Raw genomic sequence first — 21,180 nt, 5'->3', positions numbered from 1 at the left:
GGCATTAGTTGTTTGTTTTTTTATCAAGGACGTGTCTCAAATAAATGACGAAAATGAGCAAGTGCAAAATTAAAATCTAAGCGTTTAAAGGAGCTCAGCTGAGGCTGAAATGTAGCACTACTGAGTGGACAGCAACATGAGCAGGGAGACGGTTTGTGCAGACACATAGAACTAAATGGTTTAAACCGCGAGAGAGCGGGCAGGTTGTTAGTTTGATTTGGAAGCTTTTATTTTAATATTTACCACTGTAAAACAAATTTACCACTGCATTTTAAACAAATGGTTAATTTAGCAGTATTTAGAGACCCCCCCCCTCAAAAAAAAAGTTATGTTGCATTTAGCGTAACTAATGACTCATTCAGGGGAGACAAATGCTACTAATGCTACTAATGCTAATGCCAAGTAGCTAATCGGCTGTACCTGCTCCAAAACGCCTGTAACGCCTATAGCTTGTTCTCCATCTTTTCAACCAGTGAGCCGACATGTTTTCAGCACTTTTGTTTCCATGACGGATCAAAACCTGTTTACTCGTGCTCTCTCGTCTCTGCAGCAGACACATAGTGAGCCATACGCAGTATCGAATCGCAATACATAGAATCGTGAGAATCGCAATATATATCGTATCGGCACCTAAGTATCGTGATAATATGGCGAGGTCCATGGCAATTCCCAACTAAGTTTTCTGAGAAAATTCTTCACCTCACGTTTCAATGAACAATTTCCAGAATATAGCCGGATCTATGTTGAAATACCTAAACGTGCCTCTTTTCTTTAGTTTCTACACAGCATGTTGTACGTTACAGCACAGATAAGATGATTGTGTGCAGGCAAGGCAGGGCATTTCCAGCGGTTTTTGCGACATGGATCCCCTATATGGCTTCTATTCCTCTGCCTAGGCCTAGGGGTGGAGGGGGGCAGAGATGGTTGTAAACTACACCTTCAATGGTCTACAGTTGGAGCGGTCTTTCATCATGGGCCAACACACACACACACACACTGTTTGGGACAAGGCTTTGATGTACAAGGCGCAGTGGACATGGCTCCTACGGAAGTGTATGTAGGTTTTGCAGGAAGCAAACTGCCTTCAAATCACTGCAAAAGCCACACAAATGGCGGGATGGACAACTGTGCAACGTCACACTCAACATTTATAACATACTAACCAACTGCACCATTTGAAGCTAGTTTTATGTCATGTTCAGCTGTTGGGCTGCTCCAGATTGGGGGGGGAATCAATATGAGGTGGTCTGACATTGATGTTGTTTACCAGGATCACTCAGTTGCGCTCTGCCCAGCTGCTGGGGTTGCTGCGGAGAGTAGGTCAAAGGGGGGTGAGTGTAACTGGTGTGAAATGATTAGCTAGTTAGCGGTGTGCGCTAGTAGCATTTCAATCGTTGACGTCACACGCTCTGAGACCTTGAAGTATTTGTTTCCCTTTCTCTGTAAGGGCCGCAGCTTTTGTGGAGAGATAGGTAACGGTGCTTCGTGGGGGGCAGTTGTTGATGTGTTAATAGGGTCCCTGTTCGATCCCAGGTTGGGGCAAGGAGAGGGACTGAACCGACACTGTTACACAGCCTGCCGAGAAGTTCATTGTTTAAGTCCTATGTTAAAGCCATCAAAGTCATCTCTACACATTTTAGTTCGATCACTTTTGGTTTGATAGTCACTTTCTAATTTCATTGTCGACAATGTATACAAAAGTTTGAAGTAGATTCAACTACCACAGTAGACACTTCATACGGTGACTGCACATTTCGACTCAAGGGACAACCCGGGTTGGAGCGAGCGGTCGCATCTGCACTCGGTCCGCAGGAGACTCTGCTAGCTAGCCAACAGCTAGCCAACGTCTACCGAACAGAACTTCTGCACTCAACAATCCGGTCGCATTTCGCTTCGCTCCACAGGTAGTATCACATTTTTCATTTCATTTCATTACAGTACAACGGCTTGATTTGTTTGATCGTAGCTAGCTACATAGCTAGCTACATAGCCGTCTTTGTATCAAAGATAATTGTGTAGTCTAGAGCGATTTCCTAGGTTAGCTAGCCAGCTATTGTCGTTCTTTTAACGCAACGTAACGTAATCAACACTGCTAGCTAGCCAGCTAGCCCCGAATAGCAGCACAGTAGAAACTATTACACTCAACGGAACGACTTGATTAGTGTAGTGTCAACAACGCAGCCAATGCCAACTAGCCTACTTAGTCAACAACGCAGCCTCTGCCAGCTAGCCTACTTCAGCAGTACTGTATCATTTTAATCATTTTAGTCAATAAGATTCTTGCTACGTAAGCTTAACTCTCTGAACACTCGTGACGTGTAGTCCACTTGTCATTCCAATCTCCTTTGCATTAGCGTAGCCTCTTGTGTAGCCTGTCAACTATGTGTCTGTCTATCCCTGTTCTCTCCTCTCTGCACAGACCATACAAACGCTCCACACCGCGTGGCCGCGGCCACCCTAATCTGGTGGTCCCAGCGCGCACGACCCACGTGGAGTTCCAGGTCTCCGGTAGCCTCTGGAACTGCCGATCTGCGGCCAACAAGGCAGAGTTCATCTCCGCCTATGTCTCCCTCCAGTCCCTCGACTTCTTGGCACTGACGGAAACATGGATCACCACAGACAACACTGCTACTCCTACTGCTCTCTCTTCGTCTGCCCACGTGTTCTCGCACACCCCGAGAGCTTCTGGTCAGCGGGGTGGTGGCACCGGATCCTCATCTCTCCCAAGTGGTCATTCTCTTTCTCCCCTTACCCATCTGTCTATCGCCTCCTTTGAATTCCATGCTGTCACAGTTACCAGCCCTTTCAAGCTTAACATCCTTATCATTTATCGCCCTCCAGGTTCCCTCGGAGAGTTCATCAATGAGCTTGATGCCTTGATAAGCTCCTTTCCTGAGGACGGCTCACCTCTCACAGTTCTGGGCGACTTTAACCTCCCCACGCCTACCTTTGACTCATTCCTCTCTGCCTCCTTCTTTCCACTCCTCTCCTCTTTTGACCTCACCCTCTCACCTTCCCCCCTACTCACAAGGCAGGAAATACGCTCGACCTCATCTTTACTAGATGCTGTTCTTCCACTAACCTCGTTGCAACTCCCCTCCAAGTCTCCGACCACTACCTTGTATCCTTTTCCCTCTCGCTCTCATCCAACACTTCCCACACTGCCCCTACTCGGATGGTATCGCGCCGTCCCAACCTTCGCTCTCTCTCCCCGCTACTCTCTCCTCTTCCATCCTATCATCTCTTCCCTCTGCTCAAACCTTCTCCAACCTATCTCCTGATTCTGCCTCCTCAACCCTCCTCTCCTCCCTTTCTGCATCCTTTGACTCTCTATGTCCCCTATCCTCCAGGCCGGCTCGGTCCTCCCCTCCCGCTCCGTGGCTCGACGACTCATTGCGAGCTCACAGAACAGGGCTCCGGGCAGCCGAGCGGAAATGGAGGAAAACTCGCCTCCCTGCGGACCTGACATCCTTTCACTCCCTCCTCTCTACATTTTCCTTCTCTCTCTGCTGCTAAAGCCACTTTCTACCACTCTAAATTCCAAGCATCTGCCTCTAACCCTAGGAAGCTCTTTGCAACCTTCTCCTCCCTCCTGAATCCTCCCCCCCCCCCCTCCTCCCTCTCTGCAGATGACTTCGTCAACCATTTTGAAAAGAAGGTCGACGACATCCGATCCTCGTTTGCTAAGTCAAACGACACCGCTGGTTCTGCTCACACTGCCCTACCCTGTGCTCTGACCTCTTTCTCCCCTCTCTCTCCAGATGAAATCTCGCGTCTTGTGACGGCCGGCCGCCCTACAACCTGCCCGCTTGACCCTATCCCCTCCTCTCTTCTCCAGACCATTTCCGGAGACCTCCTCCCTTACCTCACCTCGCTCATCAACTCATCCCTGACCGCTGGCTACGTCCCTCCTGTCTTCAAGAGAGCGAGAGTTGCACCCCTTCTGAAAAAACCTACACTCGATCCCTCCGATGTCAATAACTACAGACCAGTATCCCTTCTTTCTTTTCTCTCCAAAACTCTTGAACGTGCCGTCCTTGGCCAGCTCTCCCGCTATCTCTCTCAGAATGACCTTCTTGATCCAAATCAGTCAGGTTTCAAGACTAGTCATTCAACTGAGACTGCTCTTCTCTGTATCACGGAGGCGCTCCGCACTGCTAAAGCTAACTCTCTCTCCTCTGCTCTCATCCTTCTAGACCTATCGGCTGCCTTCGATACTGTGAACCATCAGATCCTCCTCTCCACCCTCTCCGAGTTGGGCATCTCCGGCGCGGCCCACGCTTGGATTGCGTCCTACCTGACAGGTCGCTCCTACCAGGTGGCGTGGCGAGAATCCGTCTCCACACCACGTGCTCTCACCACTGGTGTCCCCCAGGGCTCTGTTCTAGGCCCTCTCCTATTCTCGCTATACACCAAGTCACTTGGCTCTGTCATAACCTCACATGGTCTCTCCTATCATTGCTATGCAGACGACACACAATTAATCTTCTCCTTTCCCCCTTCTGATGACCAGGTGGCGAATCGCATCTCTGCATGTCTGGCAGACATATCCGTGTGGATGACGGATCACCACCTCAAGCTGAACCTCGGCAAGACGGAGCTGCTCTTCCTCCCGGGGAAGGACTGCCCGTTCCATGATCTCGCCATCACGGTTGACAACTCCATTGTGTCCTCCTCCCAGAGCGCTAAGAACCTTGGCGTGATCCTGGACAACACCCTGTCGTTCTCAACTAACATCAAGGCGGTGGCCCGTTCCTGTAGGTTCATGCTCTACAACATCCGCAGAGTACGACCCTGCCTCACACAGGAAGCGGCGCAGGTCCTAATCCAGGCACTTGTCATCTCCCGTCTGGATTACTGCAACTCGCTGTTGGCTGGGCTCCCTGCCTGTGCCATTAAACCCCTACAACTCATCCAGAACGCCGCAGCCCGTCTGGTGTTCAACCTTCCCAAGTTCTCTCACGTCACCCCGCTCCTCCGCTCCCTCCACTGGCTTCCAGTTGAAGCTCGCATCCGCTACAAGACCATGGTGCTTGCCTACGGAGCTGTGAGGGGAACGGCACCTCAGTACCTCCAGGCTCTGATCAGGCCCTACACCCAAACAAGGGCACTGCGTTCATCCACCTCTGGCCTGCTCGCCTCCCTACCACTGAGGAAGTACAGTTCCCGCTCAGCCCAGTCAAAACTGTTCGCTGCTCTGGCCCCCAATGGTGGAACAAACTCCCTCACGACGCCAGGACAGCGGAGTCAATCACCACCTTCCGGAGACACCTGAAACCCCACCTCTTTAAGGAATACCTAGGATAGGATAAAGTAATCCCTCTCACCCCCCCTCCCCCTGAAAAGATTTAGATGCACTACTGTTCCACTGGAGGTCATAAGGTGAATGCACCAATTTGTAAGTCGCTCTGGATAAGAGCGTCTGCTAAATGACTTAAATGTAAATGTAAATGTACATCAGAAGCCAATTCATGTGTCCTTCAGTAGATAATTCAGCAGGCTGATCTGCTCCATTGATTTCTACTCTGTGACAAAGAGTCCTTTGTTTTCAGCAGCAGTCACTGTGTTGGACAGCCGTCCCTCCAACAGGACACCCCATCAGAACAAAGGTGCATTGTGGGGCACCGGCGGGATATTGGGAGGCTTAGACAGATCCCCCGCCCCCCGCCTGTTTGTCATAGAAACACAGCCGTCGGGTGAGAGAGCACATCTGGCCTTAATATTGGCTCCCACAGTAAGGAGAGGATGCAGTGAGTTTCTCCACCATAGCTGAAACTCCTACACATTCCCATGATACGAAGCTAGGGGAATGTGGCTGCTTGTGATATCGTAGTCATTAACACTAAAGGCCTCCTTTGCGTGTGTTGCAATTTAAAATTGTCGGGTTGGAGCTTTCTCACACACAAATGCACATAGACATGCACACACGCGCACATATACACCTCAGTGTGTGTCAAGATGTAAATTTAGTCAGTGTGGTGTCAGCACGAATAACTGCAATGCTTCTGATTGAGATGTGCCAACTCACCGTTGCATTTCACTTCAGGTTCTCCCCAGAACAGCTCTCTGCACTCCCGACACGTTTTACCCCCAAAGCCAGGCTTACAGGAGCATTGGCCACTCAGCTGTGGACAAAATACATGCATAAATACTAGAAATGTGACCTTTAGGACACAAAAGAAGATGGGTGTGGTCGTGTGAGAACCCACCTCATTGCAGGAAGTCCCAAATGAGTGGTTGGGGTCACAGTCGCAGGCGTCGCAGCCCGTCTCGCTGGCCATGTTCCAGGTGTCGGGGGCACACTGGTCACAGTGCTGACCTATCACATTCGGTAGACACTGGCACTGCCCACTGCCCAGATCACAGTGGCAGTCACCCACCACCGGGCACGTGGCTGGATTGGTGCCCAGGTGGTTACAAACACACTCTGAGGGAGAGAAGAGATGTTGCTAGCAGGTTAGCAATTGGACAATGACAACGACTTCACCTCACATTGATACGACAAACACATAACAAAGAAATGCAAGTGAACTTTTTTTACTCACTTCTGCAGTTTTGCGTGAGGGCATCTCCATAGTAACCCAGCTTGCAGCCGTGGCAGCCCTGACCCTCGGTGTGATAGAGACATTTGAGACATTCACCCGTTCTGACATTACAGGACTCCTGATCCAGCATGTCAATGTTGTTGTTGCACTGGCAGGGTTGGCACTGCCCACCGTTCTCATGGGGGTTTCCATAGTAACCTGGGGCACACTCCTCACATCTGGCACCTGTAGGGGAGAGGGAACAAGAGGTAAAGGGCGAAGGGGGAAAAAAGTGCTTAATAACCCCTTCACCGAAATGATTGTGTCATCACTCACCTCTACAACAACAATCTATCCACACTATCAGAAATAATGACTGCCTATATGTTTACTTCCACAATAACATACTGTATGCCAGGGTTGTGTTCAATTCAGAATTTTGGAATTGACTCCCATTCAACTCATGAGCTGAAATTCTAATTGAATTGGTCACACCCCACAGGATGTAGAATTTGAGTTAGCGTGACAGGAAGTATAATTGAATTCAGTGCAATTCAAAGAAATTACAGTCAGTCATAGAACGTGTTTCATTTAATTTGACATGTCACACTTCCAGATACCAAAAAAGATATAACTTTTCTCTGGAAATAATGTTCAAATACTCTTTTAACCTTTGTGCTTAGAATAGCCAATTTTATTTCCATCGACCATTTCATTTGTTTAACTTTATTTTGAAGGCTTTACGGTCAACTTGAGGGTTAAACTAATGCACTCTTGAAAATGTAGTATTTTCCCCACAATGAAGCAAATATAAGTGATTCATGAAATATAATAACTTAGAATATTCACATATAGGTTTTGTTTTCCTTGATCATTAATTTTAAGTTTGTCCTGAAAATCAACTGTATATGCAATTGTATATGTATGTACAGTACCTGTCAAAAGTTTGGATACACCTACTCATTCCAGGGTTTTTCTACATTGTAGAATAATAGTGAAGACATCAAAACTATTAAATAACACATGGAATCATGTAGTAACCAAAAAAAGCGTTAAACAAATCAAAATATATTTAAATTTGAGATTCTTCAAAGTGGCCACCCTTTCTTTGCCTTGACGACAGCTTTGCACACTCTTGGCACAACACATCAGCAATGCACAACAGTCAGTAAGCAGTTACACTGGCGGCCCCGGTGGAAATAAATGAGTAATACCAAAAGATTAGCTTGACTTGGAAGAGTTCCAGTGTTGTGTTGGAAAGTCATAGCCAGCTAGCTAACATAGCATCCCTCTGTTTGAGCAGGGTGTTTCAGTAGGCTAAACTAGCTAGCTGCATTTGCTAGATAAGTAAGTGAAACTGGAAAAAAAAATGGTCTCTTTCTCTCTCTATTTCTCTCTTGCTGCTCCTTCATTTTGAAAGAAATGTATTTGTTAAAAATGGTTCAACTATTGTCTTTCTCTCTCAACTACTTACCACATTGTATACACTGCAGTCCTAGCTAACTGTAGCTTGTGCTTTCAGTACTAGATTCACTCTCTGATCCTTTGATTGGGTGGGACAACAAGCCACAGTTCATGTTGCAAGAGCTCTGATAGGCTGGAGGACGTTACTGTGTAAGTCTATGGAAGGGGAGAGAACCATGAGCCTCCTAGGTTTGTACTGAATTCAATGTACCCAGAGGAGGACGAAAACTAGCCATCCTCCAGCTACACCATGGTGCTACCCTAAAGGGTGCTGTTGAGGCTACTGTAGACCTTCTTTGCATAATAGTGTGTTTTAATCAAGTTATTTGGTGATATGATTTATCTATCTAAAAAGGATAACTTTTTACATGTTTTACAATTTAAATTATTATGAAATTCATTGAGGAGGATGGTCCTCCCCTTCCTCCTCTGAGGAGCCTCCACTGACATCATGGAAAGTTACCCCAAGCTTCAACATGAATGCATACTAATCTTCTGCTTCCTAGGGAACAAGTCTGAACATAGGAAGCAGGGAACAAGTATAATAAGTAATCCTGCCATGCTTCGCTAGTTTACTACTGTAGGTGCGCTATAAATCTTGGCAGGTGGTTGTTATTGGCTGCCTACCTCTGTACCCGGGGCTGCAGACACAGAACACCTGGTAAGGGGAGTCCAGACCGAGGTAACATTCACCGGCAAACTGTCGCCCGCTTCCGGGCCCATCCGGACACATACAGAGCCGACAATGGTCCCCTGAACCCAGGACGGGGTTGCCGTAGTAACCATCCAGACACCTGTAGGGAAAATGCAAAAGGTGGTATCTATCACTCTATCATTCACATACATGTCTTTATTATAGACAACAACAAAACAAATCAAAGTTGTCAAGTGGCTTTATGCTACGGGGAGATTTAGGCAACCGGCTGACTTCTAAGGACCAATTCTAATGCCTACCCATCCAGCCATACACCAATGAGCCACCTTAACCATTGACGCCTGACTCCTCAACCCACATTGACCCCTGGCTGACCTCTCGCAGTTGTGTCCAGTGGTCTGTTCTCGGCAGCCCAGGCATTTTCCGGAGTAGGGGTCGCACTGCTCTGTGTGACCGTTGCAGGTGCAGAGGCGACAGTTGGGGAAGCCCCAGTGACCCGGCAGACAGCGGTCACACTGACGGCTGTATGCCCCGGGGATACACACACACTGGCCTGTAGCCTCGTGGCAGAACGCATCCTCCGAGCCCTGGGGATTGCAATCACAGGCTGGGGGGGCAAAGGGAGTGATAAGTACCAGATTCAGTGCCTGTAATAATGCATCACTGACAGGGAAGCCTTTTCACTTCAGTCAAACGTACGTCTGCAGCCACTGGGTCCAAACAGGAAGGTGGCAGGGGCACACTTGTCACAGTTCCTGCCTACCACGTTGGGGCGACACTGGCACTGCCCACCGCTGGCGGCACACACCGTGCTGAGGGCGCCCTGCGGGTCACACTGGCATGCTGGAAAAACAGAGGCCAGAGGAAACGTTAAAGACAAAGTGAGGGAATGGGCTTAAAAGTGAGTTGAACACACGATCTGGAATTATCTGTTCAAATGGGGGCAATAGTTGCTGCTGGATACACAAGTAAGGTATTTCACCCAAACAGTTTTGAATATGGTATAGGTACTGACTGTACATAAAACCCTGGATAACCATTTGTCTCAATATATATTTGCCTCAGTATATATTGCCTTTGACATACTGACAAAGGTTTGTTTCATTAAGGGCGACTGAGGAATTTCCTCAACAACACCTTCTTTATCTATCAGACTGACAGGCTCACAAAGGGACCATATCCTTCTCAACAGACGTGTGGAAAGAGAGAGAGGGGTACCAGACATTCCATAGAGGACAGTGAGTCCATGAGTGGATTAGAGAGACGAATGAACTGGTATTCACTAGGTCGTGTCAGGGGAGGGGGATTTTAGGCAGGCATGGGAATGTGTGTGTGTGTGTGTGTGCGCGCAAGCTTAAGTACGTGCAACCGTAGAGTGTGAGTTTTGTGTCCCTATATGAACTAAACATCCCCGAAGGTTCTTCCTGGATAGATGGTAATGATATGCTCTGAGCCAGACTCTGCCAAAGCCTGGACTCCTTCAACACTGTCCTCTGAAGTCTCTATGCTGTCCTCATAAATCAAAACACGCCTGGGACTTCTGAAACACATCTAAACCACTGTGGCTGAAAGCTCGAATTTGAACAATAACAAAGCAGTCACCCTGTCTGTGTTTGGTAAAAAGCAGAGAGATGGGTCTGGTGAAATGTAACCACTTTAAAATATATATTAACAGTGCTATGGATGCAAAGACTGACCGTCCATGATGTAAAACGTATAGTCGTAACCATGTTTTGAGGCTATAACCCACTGGGCACAGATGTCATTTCAATGTCTAGCTTTGATTTACCTTTGGTTGAGTTTGTCAACTAATGTGAATTCTGTGTGAAAGCAACAAACATCATTGGATTAAAGTTAAAAGTTTGTTGAGAAAAAGACAAAATGTCCTTGCATTGATGACTTTTCGCAAATCCAATCAGTTTTCCATATTGATTCAACATCATCACATTGGATTTTTTTGTTGAAATGATGTGGAAACAATGTTGATTCAACCAGTTTTTTCCCCCAGTGGGACATTGTTTCTTTTACATGCACATGACAAACATTGGAGTAAAACAAGCTTCTATTTTGGCTTCTGATGGGGTACGACAGTTGAACTAAGCTCATGAGGCACTTAGAAGTTCTATCCTTCCAGAATCAATGGGTATATATATCATTAATGTATGTCCAAACATGGCTGTAGCAACTAAGGATTCCAACTTTAGTAAGGGGACACCACAGCAACGTGAGGACCTTCAGATCTAAGGGAGGTGAACTGATCTGTGGGCTAGATTATTGCACACAGACCTTGAAGACTGGTTTAGACGTTCTGATCTTTATCATCTACTAAGACTGGGGTAAGACTTAAACGGGACCTACGAAACCACATTGGCTTTGTGAAGACATGCAGCAATGTGCAGAAACTACATCTGTGCAGGAGACCTCAAACAACCTCCACGTGGGACCTCAAACAACCTCCACGTGGGACCTCAAACAACCTCCACGTGGGACCTCAAACAACCTCCACGTGGGACCTCAAACAACCTCCACGTGGGACCTCAAACAACCTCCACGTGGGACCTCAAACAACCTCCACATGGCAATTGAGACAAGATAATGTGACTTCCACAGCTGGGAGGATTTTAAATAATATTGGCATCATTCCTAGAGACAACAAATACAAAGCCAATCAAAGAATATCACACTTATTTAAATCCTAACAATTGATTTTCTTCACCTAGACATCTAACTACAGTATTATGCTGCAAAGTAGGTACCGTCATATACAGTATAGCTTTGTTATAAACGTCTTTACTTTTTGACAACCATGAGTGAGAAGAGTTCACCTCGACTATAGAGAATTTGGTTCTATTTTATATTTGATATTATGCTATACTCTTCTACTCTAAATCAGACCACATGTGTGAAAACGTTGATACGATAGCAGGAAACCTGCATATGCTATAGCCTGTCAGTTCTCACTCTGTCTGACAGGGAAGGAGATTCACTGCTGCGGCGGGCTGAGAATGTTCCTCTACGGGCATTTCAGGATCCGAGAGGGTCTATAATCAAGCTACAGGTCCATACATGAGGAGATTATAGAGAGATGGAGACGCAGTGTAACTGTTGATGAGTGGCATGGGCCGGAAACCGGAGATGACTGCACTCTGCCAGAGACACCGGAGGGGATAGAGTACAGAAGGACAGAGGATTGACAGGAAATGAAATAAAGGGATAGGAAAAGAAAGGAATGGAAACTGCTGCTGTATTAGCGGAGAGACCCGAGGCTTTTAGTGTAGACAGTCTATGAGGAGATTGACTGATGATGATTGCCAGACAGAGGTGGCAGGTCAACGTTGGAATTCAATTCAGGCGTTCCAAAACAATGTCCACCACATGCAAACTTTAGGACAAAAAACGAGAGTTGAATATTTTCCAGGTATTTTACAAATGTTCCATCATGAGAATAAATCACTTTTCTACCGGTTAACCTGCTATTTCCCGCCAAAACCGGAAGTGTCTTTTTTTTAAGGCATATTAAGAATATACAGTGCCTTCGGAGAGTATTCAGACCCCTTGACCTTTTCCACAAAAAAAAAGAAATATCACATTTACATAAGTATTCAGACCCTTTACTCAGTAATTGGTTGAGGCACCATTGGCAGCGATTACAGCATCGAGTCTTCTTGGGTATGACGCTACAAGCTTGTATTTGGGGAGTTTCTCGCAGCTATTTTCAGGTCTCTCCAGAGATGTTCAATTGGGTTCAAGTCTGGGTTCTGGCTGGGCCACTCAAGGACATTCAGAGACTCCAATCAAGTTGTAGAAACATCTCAAGGATGATCAATGGAAGCAGGATGCACCTGAGCTCAATTTCAAGTCTCAGAGCAAAGGGTCTGAATAGTTATGTAAATAAGGTATCCGTTTTTAAACATTTTAATACATTTGCAAAAATGTCTAAAAACCTGGTTTTGCTTTGACATTATTGGGTATTGTGTGTAGATTGATGAGGAAAATATTTGTATTTAATCCATTTTAGATTAAGACTGTAATGTAAGAAAATGTGGAAAAAGTCAAGGGGTCTGAATACTTTCTGAATGCACCACATATACCTATATCAATCTTGAACAGGATTATATATTTTGGTTGCAATTTGAATGAAATTGAGAGACTGTGGGAGAGTGCTCGCGCATGCACTGATTTAAAGCAACCATTTTTGAGTGGTAGGCTGTTTTAAAACTCTGCAGCAGCAATTAAAAACTTTTTTTTACAAATACATTACAATAAAACAAAAATAAGGTGACCCCCAAAATCCAGATGGAGATGTGTAAACTGGCAAGCATTCAGTCTTTATATTACTGTAGCGTAGGCTACGCTGCAGCAAATGTAGGGCCTACCTGTCACAAGAAACAAAGTTACCATGATGAGATGAATAGGTCTACGAGCCTAGTGAACTGCGCTCCATACTGAGATGGGCTGTGTTTCACCGAGTGTTGACGACTGATCATGCAGAGAGCGGAGAGAGGGCCGTAGACAGATTCATTATAATTGACCGGTTTCTCGCAGTTATTTATCCCGTTGAAAAAGGGAGTGGTTTTGGGTGGTGAATCTCGGTAACTGGGTTCCCGTCATTCAACCCTAACAAAGACCTTTAGTTAAGAAACAAATACATGAGCATACCAGTATGTTGAAGAATACTTCAGTGTTGGGAGTGCGGTCCCCATACCTTTAGCTCCCCGGTGCAGCAGAGCAGATACGCTGAAGATGAAGTTGCGGCAGATGTCTGTGGACGGGGTCTTCACTACGCTCTGGCTGTTCTCCAGACAGCGGTAACGCTGGAACGTGTCCCAGGCACTGTTGGTGGCCACGTCACCTCCCACAGAACCAGTGAAGATCTCCAGGTTCTTACAGTGGGGCATCAACACAATCTACAAACGAGGAAGAGAGATACAGAAAATGGAATGAGATTTAGCATGGAGTCAGTAAAGGCTCAATCCTAATATGAAATCCGAGTAGCTGACATTTCAGCGTAAATCTACAATTGACATTGATGGGTATTTTAAGGAAAAGTCAGAGTTGTGTGTGTGGGGGGGGGGGGGGGGGTGACTAACCGAGTCGATAAGTGTATATGGGGACTGGACGTCACTGAGTGCAGAGTAGAGGGGCAGGCTCAGACGAACAGTGTAGTTCATCCCTGCCTCGAAACACACTGGTCTGGGGAGCACCATGTATCTGAGGAGACAAGAAAAAGACGGATTTCAGAAAATAAAACACACTTTTTCAAACACTCCTATGACACACAGTGTGCTCCAGGGGAACCTCCAAGGTGCATACACAGAGTATACCTAGTACACAGACAGAGGCCATCACTCACTCTCACATGCACAGTCACTCTCACAAGCATTTTCGCTACACTCGCAATACCATCTGCTAACCATGTGTATGTGACCAATACCATTTGATTTGATTTGACCAGTCACCCACCAGTCCCCCCAACACATACACACAGACAGAGGAGGAGGTGTGTGTTTACCGTGATCCGGGATGAAGGGATATCATCTGGTTGTCGTCATCGGGCATGGTGTTGGCACAGCGACTGTCTGCTGAAATCAAACTGGGCCGCATCACTGTCATCAACACCTCCTCCCACTGGTCTGGTAACTACGCCAACACAACAGGTACATAGACATAAACAGGTAAACAAGGGTAGGGACATGACCCCATGAAGGTGGAGGGATATGTGATATGTGCTGAGGCTGACCTGAGGCTCGTAGCGGATGAGGACGTCGTACTCCATGGAGTGGGGGATGTTGTCAATGGAGAACTCCAGGTAGGCCCCCTCGGGAACGTTGACAAAACCTATCCCTGTCCAGGTGGGGCTACGGTCCTGCGGGCGAGGTCTCTGCACTACTGTCAAACCCTGGAGGAAGAAGAGAGGGAGGGAAAAATAGAGGGTGGAGAAAGACAAAAGGTGAGTAGGCGTAGTGAACATGAATCGACCATGATCACGTGATGAGGTAGGTAACTCACAGGTCCAAACTTGGCGTCCTCGGCCTCGTAGGTGTAGTGGTCCAGGGCAATGAAATAGAAGCCTGACTCCACCTGGTCACAGCGCCGGCCAAACATGTGTTCTCTACACGCACACTGGCCAGTCTCCTGAGAACAGCTGGAGTCAGAGAGAGAGAGGACCGAGTTTAAAAGTTTCAACATCAAGGTATTTTAAGACTTTTGTGGCTGTATCAAAAGCAGTGGTGGAAAAAGTATACAATTGTCATACTTGAGTAAAAGTAAAGATACCTTAATAGAAAATGACTCAAGTAAAAGTGAAAGTCACCCAGTAAAATACTACTTGAGTAAAAGTCTAAAAGTATTTGGTTTTCAATACACTTAAGTATCAAAAGTACATTTAATTGTTAAAATATACTTAAGTATCAAAAGTAGGCACATCAGACGGCACCATTTTCTATAGTTTTTTTTAACGGATAGTCAGGGGCACATTCCAACACTCAGTCCACCAAGCAGTAGGGATGACAAGGGATGTTCTCTTGATAAGTGTGTGTAGTGGACCATTTTCCTGTCCTGCTAAGCATTCAAAATGTAACTAGTACTTTTGTGTGTCAGGGAAAATGTATGGAGTAAAAAGTACACTATTTTCATTAGAAATTTAGTGAAGTAAAAGTTTTCCAAAATATAAATAGTAAAGTAAAGCACAGATAACCCAAAAAACGACTTAAGTAGTACTCTAAAGTATTTTTACATAAGTACTTTACACCACTGATCAAAAGAAGAAAGTATGAAGAATTTGTAAAGTAAATTGGGTAACAGACAGGCATTTAGATAAGAGAATTTGAGATGTGAACTTTGAACTCACTCGTTATTGAGGGCTCCACCCAGGTCACAGTCACATGGTCTGCAGCCATCCATATCATTGCTGAGCCCCCAGTGCTGAGGCTGTAGGATACACACACACACACACCCTGTTAAAAACACTCCTTTAATGACACGTTGTTAACGACCTCCCACTATGTTTCACTGCAAAAGCTGTTTCCAAGCTGTGGATGGATGTACCAGTCTCTTTACAAGATTTACAGCCCTGGTGACGACTAAACCAAGCCACCAAAAAACACTTCCAGAACGTATGTAGCAGATGTGTAACTAGCTGGCTAGTGAAGCGCTAGTGGCCATTGGTAATCGTAAGTCAACTGACTCACATAGTGTCAGGGCTAACTTTCTGGTCTCTCAGTTTGCACAGTTGACTTTGAGTACAAAGTGTCGTGTACAAAGTAAATCATAATAGGGTTCCTTACCATACATTGGTCACAGTCTCTCCCTGTGACCAGGCTTTTGCAGAAACAATCTCCTGAGTCTGTATGACACGGACTCCCTCCAGGAACTGTCCCCAGGGTATTACAGGTGCAGGCTGGGAAAAACCACAAAGAGTAGTTATTCCAATAAAATGCTGAAATACACAGCTTGAAAAAGCCTATGCAAGGACTTGGAAAAACCCCAAGACGTGTGCGTGAATGCGTGTGTGTGTGTCTTTACCCAGGCAGCCCAGAGGGTGGTCACCCAGGCCATAGTGGGCCTGCTGGCACTGGTCACAGCGCTCTCCCTCCACATTGGGTTTGCAGCGACACTGGCCAGTGATCAGTCCAGATGACACATCAGTCATCCTGTCACAGATCCCGCCGTTCAGGGAGCCCACCGGATCACAGTTACATGCTACGGAGAGATGGGAATCATCAGGAACATTTGAGTTAGGAATTATTATGTAAAATGGGGTATTGTGCATGGAACTAGTGGAGTAGAAATGCTGCAATGGTGACAAGCTAACGGGACGAAAAAAGAAATGGTCAAGGTCAATATGAATGTGAGGTATTTGATATTTTCCTCTTGATGAAGGGAATATACTGTAACTTCTGAAGGTTATTTGAACATCTGCATCAATGATTTGTGTGCTTAACTGTAGCTATCTACGGGCTAACAAAATGACCAAATTTAAAACAAAAGGGTAGGAAAAAAAAGTCTTACAAAGGAATAATGGAAGTTCTCTCACACACCACACATACACCAGGACTCCAAACACTGGAGACAAATGTGAAAACCCTAACAAGCCCATTATTCACACATCAACACAGACTGTGATGAGGTTCTCCCTAGATGCTAGGCTGAGGCCAGTTATGCATCTCCAGCGGCCTACCCAGAGAGCCATGAAAGGGTGGGAGGTGACACATGAGAGGGGTCTCTTCTACACCATACAGTGGTTTGGAATTAAAAGACCACACTGCTTTGGCTGACATAGCCTCAAAGCCCAGGTGTTCTCGCTCAGATCCAGGTCACAGAGGCAGGATCAAAGATCCAGATCGCAGATCCAGATCGCAGATCCAGGCGGGAGGAAGGGAAAATGTGAAACATCTATATTTTCTAAAGAGAGACAGACAGAGTCACGGACGAGATGAAGGGGAGTGGGGGGTGGAGCAAAGTGGCGGAGAAGCGTACAAGGATGGAGGCAGAGGTGAAGAAACAGAGGTTCAAGAGGTGGAGGAGTAACGGCGGAGAATGTAACAAGGATGGAGGCAGAGGTGAAGAAACAGAGGTTCAAGAGGTGGAGGAGTAACGGCGGAGAATGTAACAAGGATGGAGGCAGAGGTGAAGAAACAGAGGTTCAAGAGGTGGAGGAGTAACGGCAGAGAATGTAACAAGGATGGAGGCAGAGGTGAAGAAACAGAGGTTCAAGAGGTGGAGGAGTAACGGCGGAGAATGTAACAAGGATGGCTGGAGGTAGAGAGGTGAAGGCTGGGTTTGGATGGTGTGGAGGGGAGGGGAGCCGTAGAGGGGGGTTGGAGTTGGAGGCTCGACCTACGTTCACAGATGCTGGGGTCGCGGATGTCCCTCTCTGGGTGCTGGTAGTAGAAAGGCTTGCACTGTTCACAGTTGTGACCCATGGTGTTGTGCTGGCACTCGTCACACACACCGCCGCTCACATTACCCGTAGAGACGTAAACTGCCATGTCGAAGTGACACGAGCCTGAGTGCTGGTTACAGTTACACTCTGCAGAGAGAGACGAAGGCAAGCAGACAACGTTGATTCACAGTGTTCATAGAAAAGCTAGTTGGACGGTTGTTAACTGACTGAGCAGACACTGCAGCCTGTCATCACAAGCGATCAATTATAAGGGGACAGACCACAAGCTATAATATTTCCCTCTAGTAAAAAAAAATATATGTTAGGGTAAAGTGGCATACTTTTACAGGCATTGGTGTTGCGTCCCTTGGCTGGTCTCCAGGGCAGCTCGTGGTAGAAGTCCTGACACTTCTCACAGTTTAGCCCCATGGTGTTGTGGTTGCACATACAGTGGCCATGCACCTTAGGAATATCATTCAGAAATGGAGGCGAGCAACTGAATTAGACATTTACTAAGCACTTAAAAGCAGTGAATATGCCATTACTTCATATCCTATCCATGTGCATAAACTACGAACACAAACGATCTATTGGCATCGACCGTAAAATGATTTCACAGGCCATATTCAGGGTTTAATAGTATAGTTCAGGGACCTATCAACTACTGTGCAGAGACCCAGGCCTCTGGTGGAATAGTGGTATTTGAAACAGCTTCCCTTGGCCATTATGGTCCATTACAGCTGAGATATCAGTGCAAAAGCAAGGGGAAACTACAGACAAAAGGAACAGTTGCTCGAGATATTGTTTTTCCTCCAGCTCTATCCGCGTATTCCCCTTCCAGATGGCAGCAGGACATGTTTACAGTGTTGGCTAGCTCTCATCTGGTCTGCAGACAAAGGACAATACGTTGACAGACAGACTGACTCAGATCCGGTTAAAATGAGCAAACTAACAATTAAATAATTAAAACCTTCAAGATAATAGCAGATACGTGCCAAGTTTGGTGTCGCTATAACAGCCACTATGCCACTCTTATGGCAGGGTTACGTAGCTTTTATGTTAGGCCTCCTCAGGCAAGGTGTTACTGTATCTAGTTTTGTTTTTAAGACATTTTAATGTGAGGGAATTCATTTGAAAAACACTGCAAAATGACTGAGAGGAAGAGGAGAGTGAATAGGGATCATTTCCTCTTTCCTGGTGAATAGACTGTATAATAAAAGTGACCAAAAGGCAGAGTAGCCTTTCCGCAGACAGACGGACAGACAGGCCGTAGCAGAGACTAAACAGGAACTGCATTGTTTGCCTTTTTCTCTCCAGAGCATACACACACAGACAAACACGTACACACACAGAAAAACACGTACACACACAAGACACATGCTGTCCGCAAACACACAAACAGTCTCCCAAGCGCACGCAGATGTCGACCCACACGCTCTCACCAACACAAACACAATTGTTCTTAAACGGTAACACACACACACACACACACGCACACAAAGTGCACAAACGTCCACACATAAGGAGACCTGATGAAAACTAACTACAACAACCTTATCAGGGAGAACTCACCATGCCCTCCACTCCATCCCCAGCCCCAGCCCCGTCGACGGGGGCGCACTCGGAGGCGTGTCCGTAGCAGAAGCAGTTACCCCGGACCACCATGTCGTAGACGGCGTAGTAGTACTTCTCCTTGATCTCCATGCGGGAGTCCAGCAGGTTGTCTCCCAGGGTGTGCAGCTTGGTGAACTTCACCCTCAGGTTGGTGATCTTCAACATGTCTGAATCGTTCGGAGACATGTGTTAGCCGTTAGCTTGTAGATTGTTAGCCCTGAGGTCATTATGCCTAATAATTGTGTTTTGCAGTTCTAGTTGGCTAACAGGCAACACATAGCTGGTATTTTCCCCCCAGAAAATGGGAAGGATCAAAAGAACAGATATAAACCATTAAGTACACGTGTCGTCACTGGAACTTACTTTGGATTCTGGGGCTGTAGGGGTCTTCAATATGGAAAGCTGGATCCAAAACTCGGAAGATGACCTACAGAGACAGTCACTGCGATTACACTCGACTTTCATTGTGTTGTGTATGTGATTGGTTATTACTTAGCTACAACAAATGACTTGACATACACTGAGTGTGCAAAACATTAGGAACTCCTTCCTATTATTGAGTTGCGCCCCATTCTCCTCAGAACAGCCTCAATGCGCCGGGGCATGGGCCTCACAAGGTGTCGAAAGTGTTCCACAGGGATGCTGGCCCATGTTGACTCCAATGCTTCCCGCAGTTGTGTCAAGTCGGTTGGATGTCCTTTGGTTGGTGGACCATTCTTGATACACGCGGGAAAATGTTGAGCGTGAAAAATCCAGAAGCGTTGCAGTTCTTGACACAAACCGGTGCGCCTGGCACCTACTACCATACCCCCTTTCAAAGGCACTTTTATAATCCTTCTTTAACCTGTCTCTTCAACCGTCATCCACACTGATTGAAGTGGATCTAACATGTAACGTCAATAACATTTACATTTGAGTGATTCAGCAGATGCTCTTATCCAGGGCAACTTACAGGAGCAATTAGGGTTAAGTGCCTTGCTCAAGGCCACAGACAGATTTCTCACCTAGTCGGCTCAGGGACTCGAACTAGCGACGTTTCAGTTACTGGCCCAAAGCTCTTAACCGCTAGGCTACCTGCCACTTTCACCTGGAGTCACCGGGTCAGTCTATGTCAATGAAAGAGCAGGTGTTCTTAATGTTTTGTAAACTCAGTGTATAAACCTATCATTGATAGAATTTAGACTCTCTCAAAACTCAGTAATTCGGAACACATACCTCTCCCTCTGTCGACGGCTCTATGTCGGAGTAATGTGAATCGCAGATGATGTCATCCACTTTCTGCATGGGCCCCGGGGATATGGCAGGGTATGCCGCCGCGCAGTCGTATGCAAAGTAGCGGTACACCTGCCAGTTCTTCCCAAAGTCAGCCGAGCGCTCGATCACCATAGCAGCAGGCCGGAAGGTCTGTCGTGGAGAAGAAACCATACTTATGCACTTTGATGATATACCTTCACACTGAGGTTACGACCAGCAATTTGACCAGGAGTACATCTGGAAAATGGCAAACTTTTTCTAAACTAACATAATTCGCTGTAATCAAAGATGACGCGCCATGAGAGAATACAGGTGTGAACTATCTAATAAAATGATATACTACAATACCATAATTACAATGAAAGTTGAGTCATACTATGTGGACATGTTGATGTTGAAAGATCTGTGAACAACAGGGGACATATTCTGGCATTTTACTTTACATCCTTCTTATGAGAAGCTGCTAGCCATTGGGAATGTCTGTTACAGTACATTCATCCATAACTGGAACTTTTGTATTTGTCACACAGGATTGATGACACAGTTGAGTTCAATATTGGCTGTATTTCAAAAGTGCTTTCACACAGCATAAATAGGCTGCGATTGTGAGTAATGTTATACAGGCTAGATCTGTGTGGAGTGAACAATCCCGGACGGGAGGGAGGTCTGTTCCACATTCCTCGGGCTCACACACAGCTGGGGGATATGTGTGTGTGTGGGGGGGGGGGAGACCTCCCAGACCAAGGCTTGTGCTAATCTCCTGAGTAGACAGGCAGGCCAGCATC

At 46.3% G+C, this 21,180-nt stretch overlaps 1 protein-coding gene across 1 annotated transcript in view; it reads right to left on the bottom strand.

Moving 5' to 3' along the window:
* The window catches only part of LOC115109636 (laminin subunit beta-1-like), a 30,692-nt gene extending 10,151 nt beyond the window's left edge, over positions 1-20,541 (bottom strand). Inside the window, exons 1-19 of the mRNA XM_065009854.1 lie at positions 20,357-20,541; positions 19,505-19,568; positions 19,100-19,308; positions 17,869-17,989; positions 17,486-17,674; positions 16,168-16,344; positions 15,930-16,042; positions 15,494-15,573; positions 14,653-14,788; positions 14,384-14,542; positions 14,156-14,283; positions 13,734-13,854; positions 13,349-13,550; positions 9,343-9,486; positions 9,019-9,250; positions 8,616-8,782; positions 6,546-6,770; positions 6,210-6,427; positions 6,029-6,125 (exon numbers count right to left, since the gene is read on the bottom strand). Of these exons, the coding sequence (XP_064865926.1) occupies positions 6,029-6,125; positions 6,210-6,427; positions 6,546-6,770; positions 8,616-8,782; positions 9,019-9,250; positions 9,343-9,486; positions 13,349-13,550; positions 13,734-13,854; positions 14,156-14,283; positions 14,384-14,542; positions 14,653-14,788; positions 15,494-15,573; positions 15,930-16,042; positions 16,168-16,344; positions 17,486-17,674; positions 17,869-17,989; positions 19,100-19,308; positions 19,505-19,568; positions 20,357-20,527 (2,953 nt within the window). The 5' untranslated portion in view covers positions 20,528-20,541. The remainder of the gene's footprint in view (positions 1-6,028; positions 6,126-6,209; positions 6,428-6,545; positions 6,771-8,615; positions 8,783-9,018; positions 9,251-9,342; positions 9,487-13,348; positions 13,551-13,733; positions 13,855-14,155; positions 14,284-14,383; positions 14,543-14,652; positions 14,789-15,493; positions 15,574-15,929; positions 16,043-16,167; positions 16,345-17,485; positions 17,675-17,868; positions 17,990-19,099; positions 19,309-19,504; positions 19,569-20,356) is intronic.
* Positions 20,542-21,180: the final 639 nt, after the last annotated feature.

This window comes from Oncorhynchus nerka, linkage group LG25, assembly GCF_034236695.1.
Source record: "Oncorhynchus nerka isolate Pitt River linkage group LG25, Oner_Uvic_2.0, whole genome shotgun sequence".
Taxonomy (NCBI): Eukaryota; Metazoa; Chordata; class Actinopteri; order Salmoniformes; family Salmonidae; genus Oncorhynchus; species Oncorhynchus nerka.
This window is presented reverse-complemented; position numbering and strand designations above follow the sequence as displayed.